The sequence below is a fragment of the Danio aesculapii genome, chromosome 21 (genome assembly GCF_903798145.1).
Source record: "Danio aesculapii chromosome 21, fDanAes4.1, whole genome shotgun sequence".
NCBI classification, from domain to species: Eukaryota; Metazoa; Chordata; class Actinopteri; order Cypriniformes; family Danionidae; genus Danio; species Danio aesculapii.
Window position 1 is genome coordinate 345,166 of NC_079455.1, and position 11,640 is coordinate 356,805.

Consider the following 11,640-nt stretch of genomic DNA (forward strand, 5'->3'; position numbering starts at 1 on the left):
CCAGAAGAAAGAAACCCATAAAGGAACAAGTGAAAGAAGATTAAACGACAGAATTGTCAGTCCTGAGTGAACTATCCCTTTCATTTTGCCTCATTATTTCTGAAAACAAGAGGATATGTTGTGCTCGTCTAGAAAACGCTGACTGACTCAAGAGTTTTTACATCTTTAAACTTGGAAACAAGACAGAAACTCACAGTGAGAAAAGCATTTCTGCACTGTAAAGCAGCTAACACTGAAACACACTTCAGTCTGGCTGTGCTGACGGACGTGCATGTGAGTGTGTGTGTGTATATGCTCACCCCAGCACAAAGATGAGTGTGTGTGTGTGTGTGTGTGTGTGTCTGTGTGCTCACCCCAGCACTATGATGAGTGTGTGTGTGTCTGTGTGCACGCCCCAGCACCCTGATGAATATATAAGTGTGTGTGCTCACTATGCACTATGATGAGTGCGTGTGTGTCTGAGAGAGTGAATAAAACACATCCTCCTGTGATCAGACAGTTTTACTCCTGCAGTGTGTGTGTGTGTGGCTCTGCTGTCTGTCTCTGGAGCGGCTCCAGTCTCTAAAGAGCGCGACCGGTGACCGGAAACGCTTGCGGCGGCTCACTTCCTGACTCTGCCTACTCTCTTCCTGTCTGCTGCTCTGACAGGTGATGCTCCAGATGTGTTTCTGAAGGAAAGCCCCACCTATGCCGTAGGTGCGTCCGCCGGGGGCCGGAGCCGACGAGCCGTTCTGCCGAGACGACGAGACGCTCACTGTCAGGGGCATGATGGGAAAAACACTGTCAGACTCAGCACACTGAAACACATGCTTCACTTAGTGGTCATTATGCAGAATTGTTTTCAGTGTTGGTCCAGCAGGTGAGTGTGTACCTTTGCGTGGAGAGCCCTGCGGGGACACGGTGGGACTGGAGTGTAGGGACGAGACGGAGGACAGGCTCTCTTCTGTTCTCCTGCTGTCCTCGGCTGCACCAGCGGATTTCTTCGGCGTCTGCGGGGAGTTCGGACCTGAAGAGAACAGCAGACGCTCACACACACAGCACACAAGCTACAGCTGCACAATATATGGTTTGAGCGTGGATATCGCTGTGTGTGTACCCTCAATAATAACACTGCAGGGTCAGATTATTCATTAAAGATTAAAAGATAAAGACAATATAAATATTTTTCAATAATTTACACAGTGATGACCATGTTGTTTTATGTTTGATTAATCAATTCTCTCTGTTAAACAGAAATTGGGGGATAATATTCAGGAGGGCTGATAACTCTGACTTCAGCTGTATATCCTGCTGCTTCTTTTCTCCTCATTTTGATAAAAGGCTAAATGAGTAAGTGTAAATATACTTGAACATGAATGCAATGGTCTCTCAGTATTAGCATGTTGTCGTACTGAAGGTAGCGGCCAGGTCTTTGGCGATGCTCTTCTTCCTCAGAGGATAAAGGCTGACCGGAGGAACCTGCAGCACCTGAGACACGCGGTTCTGAGTCCTGGAGGAAGACAGACCGGAGCGCAGGGACACCGGAGACATGTCCGACTTAGTGGAGCGCCGCTCACTCAGGTTCTTGGACACTGCAGGAAAACACACACGCACACACACACACACACACACGCACACATTAACATCAACACTTCTGTCACTCCTGCTGCAGCCAGCAGAGGGCCTTAGCATGCAGTTGTTGTTAATCTAAGCAGTGAGTCCAGTGATCTCCCAGTGAACTTCAGTCTTTTGTCAGATGCTGCGTTTCTAAAGGTCATCTTGTGGTATAAATAGATGCATTCACACTAATACACAACTCTACAAATAAAAAGTGCACTCAATGAAGCTGCAGATGAAGGTTGGACTGCTTTAATCATTCTGTGAAGAGGAGGAGCTGACGATGAAGAGGAGGAGCTGACGATGAAGAGGAGGAGCTGATGATGAAGAGGAGGAGCTGATGATGAAGAGGAGGAGTTGATGATGAAGAGGAGGAGTTGATGACAAAGAGGAGGAGTTGATGATAAAGGGGAGGAGCTGATGATGAAGGGGAGGAGCTGATGATGAAGAGGAGGAGCTGATGATGAAGAGGAGGAGCTGATGATAAAGGGGAGGAGCTGATGATGATGAGGAGGAGCTGATGATGAATAGGAGGAGCTGATGATGAAGAGGAGGAGCTGATGATGAAGAGGAGGAGCTGATGATGAAGAGGAGGAGTTGATGATGAAGGGGAGGAGCTGATGACAAAGAGGAGGAGTTGATGATGAAGGGGAGGAGCTGATGATGAAGAGGAGGAGTTGATGATAAAGAGGAGGAGCTGATGATAAAGAGGAGGAGCTGATGATAAAGAGGAGGAGCTGATGATGAAGAGGAGGAGCTGATGATAATGAGGAGGAGCTATTGATAAAGAGGAGGAGCTGATGAGGAAGAGGAGGAGCTGATGATGAAGAGGAGGAGCTGATGATGAAGAGGAGGAGTTGATGATGAAGAGGAGGAGCTGATGAGGAAGAGGAGGAGCTGATGATGAAGAGGAGGAGCTGATGATGAAGAGGAGGAGCTGATGATGAAGGGGAGGAGCTGATGATGAAGAGGAGGAGCTGATGATGAGGGGGAGGAGCTGATGATGAAGAGGAGGAGCTGATGATGAAGAGGAGGAGCTGATGATGAAGAGGAGGAGCTGATGATGAGGGGGAGGAGCTGATGATGAAGAGGAGGAGCTGATGATGAAGAGGAGGAGCTGATGATGAGGGGGAGGAGCTGATGATGAAGGGGAGGAGGTGATGATGAAGAGAAGGAGGTGATGATGAAGAGGCATTGTGCAAACAAAACTCAACTACAGAGATGATTACCACGCTAGTGTCTCTGTGAGATGTTGGGTATGAATTCTGTATACAGATTTATCTGTAGCCAAAACTGTAAACAGTCGTCTCAGATAGAATCTAACACTGGTCTATAGTGCAGAAATGTGTGTGTGTGTACGGCAGGTGGTGTGTGTTGACATATAGTAAGCGTGTTGAGTGAATACACACGTGTGCTATAGGCGGCTTCGCACTGCAGAGACATGATCTGGAACTTCTCCTCATCCGTCTCCACCTCCAGGTGTGCCAGGTACTGCTTCACCTTGCGGGCCATCTGCGCGTCCTCGTACAGCTTCTTGGCGTTGAGCAGCGAGCTGCGGCGCACACGCTTCTTATGATTCCCCTGAACGTCCAGCAGGTTTGAGTTGGTGCTGCCCTGACTGAGAGATCTGAGGAGGACAAGAGGAGCCGCTGAGAGACAACACAACACAAAAACAACTACACAACATAACACAAGACAACACGGCGGAGGCTCGCGGACACATGCAGAGGCATTCAATAACACAAAACTCAAATGTGAGCGGATAAAGACTCTGGTACACTCCAAACGAAGAATCAAACAAAAGGCGCTTCAGGGGTAGTGCATGTGTTTCTGTGTCTTTAGAGAAGAGATTCATGAAGATCAACAAAACAATCAGAAGATCAAGACACTCCAAAAGGAAGTCAAACAGTCTGTTTTAGATGGTGATAAAGGTTTTTACTTCATCACTTACTTTTCCAGAGCCTTGGACTTTACTTTAAAAGATCTCTTTCAGTTGTTGTTTGAGGGCAAAAAGAAATTGCGCTGAGTGTAAACAGAGTGAGCTAAATAATCTTATTTCAAAGCAAAAAATAGGATTATTTAGTTTACTCCACTGGCAGATTTAGCTTGTTTTAAGGAAAAATCACTTTATTCTGACTCATTATTTCTGAAAACAAGACTATATGAATTGCTTGTCTAGAAAAGGCTTCTCACTTTAAGAATGTTTGGAGTCTAAGAGAAAAACTCTCTGTTAGAAGCACATTTCTGTTAGCAGTGTACTGGGTACTCCAATGAAAATGTCCTCAACATTTCCTCACACTCAAGTGATTTCTTTCCTCTGCTAAACACAAAACGAGATCTTCTGAAGGATGCTGGAGAAACTAAAAGTTAGTCATTGACTAATAGTTTTGTCTAGCTAATACTAATACTGTGTCTAAAGTCTATGTTCCTCTGTGTTCAATAGAAGACTATAACAGGTTTGGAATAAGTGGAGGATTAGGACATGAGGACAGAGTTGACATTTTTAGGTGAACTGTCTCCATAAATGTACAATTACACGGTGACAAGGACACTAAAGACAGTCTTAATGATTCCAAACTGTAGATTGGACTTTGATCATGGAACTAAGGATATTTCCTAACTTTTGTCCTACACATGACAATCCTTGATATATCTTCGGGTGTGAAATGTTGAGAATAAACACTGCTATACTGCAATGTTTTAGTCTTGTTTCTAGTCCAGATATCTAAAAACTCTCAAATCAAGACGCATTTTAAAGACAAGCAACAAAAATAGTCTTGTTTTCAAAAATAACATGCCAAAATGAGTTGAGTTGAATGAGTTTTTCCTTAAACAAGCAAAATAATCTGGCAATGGAGTAAACAAAATGATCTTGGTGTTCCTTTTGACATACCATTATTCTGCTTAGCCCACTGGCAGATGATTATTTAGCTTGTTTTAAGGAAAAACTCACTTCATTTTGACGTCTTATTTCTGAACACAACACTATATTTTGTGCTTGTCTAGAAAATTCTTCTTTCTTTAAGAGTTCTTAGATATTTGGACTAGAAACAAGACGAATACTCTGAGTAAGAGAAGTATTTTATCAGTGTAGTGTGAGCAGATGAAGACTACACATGAAAGTCCTTGATATATCTTAGAGTATGAAATGTTGAGCATGAACACTGCTAGTGTGAGCAGATGAAGCCTACAGCCGCCATGCATGAGTTCAGCTCCATTAATGCACATTCCTGATGAAGACGTGCTGTTACGGGGATTAGAGGATGAACGAGATGAAGGAAGAGTCTGTGTGTCCAGCACAACACGCATGAACATGCAGGACAGCTTTACTCTACACACTACACACACTTACCCTAAACTCTTCCAGCGCTTCTTCCTGAAAGCAAAGCCACGAGAGGAAGAAAACAACAGGAGGAGAGAGAGAGAGAAACACTGAGACGGACAGAAGCACCTCCACCACACACACACACACACACAATACACTGCAGCGGCCTTCACACACCCGTGACCAGAACTCAACACTTCAGTACAAACATTTATTAGAGCAAAGGTAATCAACTCAAATATAAACAGACCAGTTACAGAACATGTCTAGGTCAGGAGGTCCATCATAATGTCTTAATGAAAAAAAAATTATATATATATATATATATATATATATATATATACAGTCAAGCCTGAATTATTTGTTGTTATTTATTTGTTGTATGACTATTATGAATAATTAAGATCATTAATATTATGCTGTTCTTACTCTGTGTCACATATCGAGTGGTTTGGAGATAGCTGATCAGCTGGCAGGAGTAGCAGGGATTGTTTTGTCTGTGATTTTGTTGTGGCGATTTGGAAGACAAAATAAATGAATGTTCAGTTATAAATGCTTGACGTGTCATTAAACATCACTGCTCCTGTCAAAATGGCTCCATGTTTACCAAATGATGTCGGAGACTGTAATAGGTACTTTTATTTAACCAGCAAGTTTTGTTTTTGATTGTAAATGACACCGGCTTCTCCCATACATAATAAGCGATGAGGCATTGTGGACAAACATATTTCGCAGCTGTTATTTACGTTTGAACATAAAGTGGCAGTCAGAATTTGTCGCATTAATTTTGGGCAAAATTCTGACTTATAGTTACTTGAAGCAATATTTCTACTGAAAGAAATGAACTTATTATGTTTTGAAGCTTGTGTCATTTAAGGTAAAAAACAACTTGCTGGTTGAATAAAAGCAACTTTAAGTCAGAATTTGCCAGGGCTGTGAATAATTCCGGGCTTGACTGTATATATTTGTGGCACAGGCTCTCCTGTCTATTGTCTAGTCCAGGGGTGTCCAAACTCGGTCCTGGAGGGCCGGTGTCCTGCATAGTTTAGCTCCAACTTCCTTCAACACACCTCCCTGGAAGTTTCTAGTATACCTAGAGAGAGCTTGATTAGCTGCTTCAGAAGTGTTTAATTGGGGTTGAAACTAAAATATGCAGGACACCAGCCCTGTTTGGACACCGCTGGTCTAGTCCCTCTCGCCCTGTTTTTCCCATTATTAGTTAACTCTGTTCATCTGTTTGCTTGTTGATTTTTATCTTCCTCTGTTTGCTGTCCTGTGCCAGTTCGTCATTGTCATTCCTAATGTTTCTGCCTTGTCTTGCCTTGTCCATCCTTGCAAGCCCAGCCAATTGCAGTTTTAGTTTTTAGTTAATGTTTTCGCCATTGTTTCTTTGTTTTTGCTGCCTTTTTGTTTTAGTTTCAGCATTAATAAACACATCTTTATTTCTACGTTTGTGTCCTTGCACCCTAGCCACAATCATGTGACGTCAAATAAGAGTTAGCACAAAAGTAATCCAAAAGTAGTCAGATTACATTACTATAAACAAGTAATCTGAGAGTAAATTATTGACTACAATTTATGTCATGTCATTTGTAGACTGTAAAGAGCATTGTTTAATGCAAATAAACCTGCATTGATGAATCGTTAACAGCTCCTATGGACATCTGACTGAATGTAGCAATACCAGTTAACTTTGACCTTGTGGGGACTTTTTTTTGTCACTATTAAGGAAAACAGCTCATAAATCAGACAGAATATTGTGAGGATGTGAAAGTGCAGATTGTTTGCCGTGAGGGTTGAGTTTAGGGGTGGGGTAGGGGAATATATAGTCTGTACAGTAGAAACATCATTACATCTATGGGAAGTCCCCATAAAGATAGCTGTACAAGTGTGTGTGTGTAAACCTCACCTCTGTCTGAACATGAGCGCGGGGTCCATGTTGGCTGAGGTCATGCGCACCACATGTCGGATCTCCTTGGCAATCATTCGTAACTTTTCGAAGTTCACCAGGCCGTCAACACTCGAGTCGTTACCTGAGCAAGATGGCGGACAGTTTTACACAATCTTATTCCACAGGTCTACTGAATGCTGAATTCTGATTGGCTGCTGGTCACTCTTACAGATCTATAGAGTTATCGGTATATATCAGCTTTCAGCCTCTAGATCTATAGAGTTATTTGTATATATCGGCTATCAGTCTCCAGATCTATAGAGTTATCGGTATGTATCGGCTATCAGCCTCCAGATCTACAAAGTTATCGTATTTATCGGCTATCAGCCTTCAGATCTATAGAGTTATCGGTATATATCGGCTATCAGCCTCCAGATCTATAGAGTTATCGGTATGTATCGGCTATCAGTCTCCAGATCTATAGAGTTATCGGTATGTATCGGCTATCAGCCTCCAGATCTATAGAGTTATCGGTATGTATCGGCTATCAGTCTCCAGATCTATAGAGTTATCGGTATGTATCGGCTATCAGCCTCCAGATCTACAAAGTTATCGTATTTATCGGCTATCAGCCTTCAGATCTATAGAGTTATCGGTATATATCCTCTATTGGCCTCCAGATCTATAGATTTATTGTATATATCTGCTATCGGCCTCCAGATCTAAAGAGGTATTGTTATCTGTATATATCGGTTGTCAGCCTCCAGAACTACAGAGTTATCCTTATCTACCATTAACTTTTTCACATGACTGTAGTAGAGAAGTATGTTATTTTGTGTGAATGTTGAATGCGAACTCTACTGACCTTCGTGCAGGAACGTGAGGTCTTTCTTGACCACAGGGAAGAGAGGGATGATGGGAGGCTGCACACTCTGGCTGCTCAGGATGTTGCGGTATTTGGCCATGTTGCGCGATGGGTCGAAGATGTCCTGGAGGTCACGAAACAGCTTCTCATACTTGCTAGGCAGTTTCTCCCACGTGCTCCGGAGTCGAGCCACAGGAGCCAGATTCAGACCACTGAAGATCATGAGTGAAAATCTCAGCATTACTGAATATTAGTGACTTATCTGGATGATTTAGAAATATTTAGAAAGAAACACTTTACAATAAAGTTGTATTAGCTAATGCAAGTTAATGGGTTTAACAACATGAACAAGCAATTAACAACAAAATTATTACATTACTTTTTCATGTTTCTTAACGTTAGTAAAAGAAAAGAAAGATATATATATATATATATATATAATTATATCTATAGAGTTACTGTTATCGGTATATATCGGCTATTGTCCTCCAGATCTATAGTCTCCAGATCTATCAGCCTATCGGCTTTCAGCCTTCAGATCTATATAGTTATCAGTATATATCGGATATCAGACTCCAGATCTATAGAGTTATCGGTATATATTGGCTATAAGCCTTCAAATCCATAGAGTTATTGGTTTATATAGCTATCAGCCTCCAGATCTATTGCGTTATCGGTATATAACGATATCATCCTCCAGATGTATAGAGTTATCAGTATATATCTGCTATCGGCCTCCAGATGTATACAGTTGTTGTTATCTGTAAATTTTTGGTATGTCAGTATTTTCAGTCCAAAGCACACAGCTGGAGTAAACCCCGTGTGCTCACCTGATGATGGCGAACATGGAGTTGAAGTTCTTGCACTCGCGGCAGTGCAGTGCGACCTTGATGAAGTGCTTGATGGTCTTCATGCGTTTGATGGCGTTGGGTTCTCGCAGGATCTCAGTGGACACCCAGAAGGTCTCCTGGTTGATGATCTCCTCGAACTGCTTCAGATGGCCAGCGCCGCCACCGCCAGGGTCCAGCTTGAAGAGGTCATCCACATACTCGGTGGACTCGATGTTCCGGAACAGGCTGAAGTCCCGCATGGAGAGCTGAGCCGCCACTTCTACTGTGCTGAGCTGCAGCAGGCCGATTTGACTCTCCCGCAGCAGATCCTGAGCGTCCTCGTCTGAACACAGCGTCTCCGTCTCCATGTTGTTCTTCAGGTAGTACCTGAGCATGCACAGATGCATGCACAAATACACACGCACACATGCATGCACACAAACACAAATGCACACACGCAAGCACACAGATGTACACAGACATACACAGATATAGAAAGTGTAGTAAAATTCAACAATAAGAGTGTGTTGTGTATCCTGTATTAATGTGTGTGTGTGTGTCTCTGTGTGTGGGATGTGTGTCCTGTATTAATCTGTGTATCTCCTGTGTTAATTCGTATGTATGTGTGTGTGTGTGAGCAGAGGCGCAAAAATGGGGTATGCAGTATATGCAGTGCATAGGGGCGCCGCACATGGGGGGGCGCCATTGTGCCGAAACTATTTTTGAAATGAGCCTTTTTAAAAGATTCAACTAATATTGAATAAATATATTTGGTAAAAAAAAAGTTTATTTGGCATTTTATACGAGTTTAATATTGTATTTTATTAAATAAAAATAATATAATACCACCCCTCCCCCTCCGTAGACCAGTTGATTAATCCGTTATTCAGTTACAGTCACTTGTTTAAAATGGAGAGAAGAATGAAGAGGGGTAGTGCCCAAAATAGAAAACGAAAAAAAGAACATGTAAAACAATGCCTTAAAATGAAATCTGCTATGTCAAATTGGATAATCAGAGATTGGTAAGCTTATACTATTATTAACATACTATTATTCACCTTCTGTTTTTGGGAAAGAGTTCATAAATCATAACCGCCACCTAGCCTGGGCTTTACCCAGGGCCGGAGCGAGCTGAACTGACGCTTTAGGCGAACGGCGATCACGCCGCCCTCAACCCGTAATGTTAAGTGACAAAGAAAGTGCCGGTTCGCTGACGCCGCCTATTCACCTTATTCTCCGGGTACGAGCGGGCGCAGCCATTTGAATCATTTTGGCTCGAAACTTCCGCTCTCAATCACTTCCATTCATTTTTAAACGTTAAAAACAGCTCGTTTTGCTGCTTGGTGTTGCAAACTGATCTTTTCTTATTATATTATTCTACTTTGTCTGTATTGTCATGCAAACACTTGTTTGTGGAGTAAGTAGTTTGACCGTTTTCTGCCGTTTATTATTCCTAGTCATTTCTCCCATAGGCAGCTGAATCGGAAGTTCTAAAACAATCGCAAAAACGCGCGCAATGCAGAAGGCATTGTAGAATAAGGTCAATACTGTAGGTCGCCTCTATAGACGCGCCGTTCCTGCTTTTACCAAACGTAAGAGCAGAGGAGGTGGTTTTGTCCAGGCAGGGGGGCAATGATGCACGATCACACCGTGGCTGCGTCCGAAATCGCATACTTCCATCCACTAAAGTATGTAAAAACAGTATAATTCGATGGGCTAAATACATATACCTGGCGTAAGTCCATGTGACTTTACGGTAGACGTTTGATAGTCGCAAATAACTTTTTTTTTGTGAAGCATATAACTGACAAGCATACTGGGTTATATGATAACACATGTAAAAGTCATAAAAATCAATCAATAAAAAATACATCACATATGGGGAGATCCATCATATTTAAATAATTAGATTGTAAAGATTATTTTATTATTATTATTAGAAATGTTTTATGGCCTCCTTGTATCTTGTAATTGAGGTCAAATATTTATAAAATATTTTAAAATCTTTACAGAAAAAAATAAAGGAGGAAGTTATAGACATTACTTTAACCTGTATGTGAAATTTCCCAAGAACAATTATCAACTTCAGAGCAATATTGAGTGTATTATAGCCAGTTTTACAGTTAAAAAAAGAAACATGCATTCGTTATTTTGTAAAATGAATTAAAAAGCAACCCTGAAACCTGTTTACAAAAATCATCAGAAAATGTACAAGTACAAAATAGATGTAAAAGACTTTCAGGCTCAGTGTTACAAAAAGAACATTTGTCTTTAAAATTTTAATACATATATTGCAGGGGTAGAACCTGTGTAAAAAATTACACAGCCAGAACACTTATCTATGGACTTCTTTTATTTTTGTTTATATTGTGTGTGTTTAGATGTGTGGTCTTGGTTAGCCCTGCATCCTCACAAATTTTGTTATACGTAAACTCTTAGGGGGTGGGGGCGCAAAACTTGATCCCGCATACCCCTCAGTAAATGTGCAGTTGCGCCCCTGTGTGTGAGAGTGTGTTTGTGTGTAGTAAGAGTGTGGTGAGTCTTTTGTTAATGTGTGTGTGGGTGCAGTAAGTGTGTGTGTCTGCGTGCGTGTGCGTGTGTGCCGACCTGCCGTTGAGCTGTATGCGGTCCGCTAGTTTGGACAGCTGGTCCGGCAGTCTGCGCTGTTTGATGACTCCTTCAGGACTGACGGACACCTCACACAGAGAGTAGGTCTCAGCGGCGGCGATCAGACCGAACTCACTCACTACATGCGAAACCACGTCTTTAGCGGTGGTGTCTTTACTGATGATGATGTAGGCGCTCTGCTGGTCCGCCTTAAACACACGGATCACCTGATCGGGAATATCTGACCGAAAGAGAGAGAGAGAGAGAGAGAGAGAGAGAGAGAGAGAGAGACAGAGAGAGAGAGAGACAGAGAGAGAGAGAGACAGGGTTACATTTACACACAGCTCAGAGCATCAGTTAACTGTTCATTAAAGCCTTCCCCTTTTTACTAGCTGTAAAATGCGTCTCTGCTGCGTCTAGAGTGTGTGTGTGTGAGTTTGAGCTGAGAATAGCACACAGATAATGTTCTCCAGCTCTCTGAAACTGACCCTTTCAGGCTTTGATCATAATCGTGGTGTTTTAGTGA

The 11,640-nt window shown here is 42.2% G+C and overlaps 1 protein-coding gene across 4 annotated transcripts in view; it reads right to left on the minus strand.

The window, feature by feature from the left end:
• The window catches only part of LOC130215122 (rap guanine nucleotide exchange factor 6), a 96,957-nt gene that overhangs the window by 7,129 nt on the left and 78,188 nt on the right, over positions 1 to 11,640 (minus strand). For 3 of the 4 annotated variants that reach the window (XM_056447024.1, XM_056447022.1, XM_056447021.1), the window contains 9 exons: positions 11,115 to 11,355; positions 8,508 to 8,894; positions 7,678 to 7,889; positions 6,831 to 6,954; positions 4,949 to 4,972; positions 3,006 to 3,223; positions 1,392 to 1,571; positions 872 to 1,006; positions 686 to 754 (listed from right to left, as the gene is read on the minus strand). In XM_056447024.1, the coding sequence (XP_056302999.1) occupies positions 686 to 754; positions 872 to 1,006; positions 1,392 to 1,571; positions 3,006 to 3,223; positions 4,949 to 4,972; positions 6,831 to 6,954; positions 7,678 to 7,889; positions 8,508 to 8,894; positions 11,115 to 11,355 (1,590 nt within the window). The remainder of the gene's footprint in view (positions 1 to 685; positions 755 to 871; positions 1,007 to 1,391; positions 1,572 to 3,005; positions 3,224 to 4,948; positions 4,973 to 6,830; positions 6,955 to 7,677; positions 7,890 to 8,507; positions 8,895 to 11,114; positions 11,356 to 11,640) is intronic. The other variant, XM_056447023.1, reaches the window with a different exon arrangement.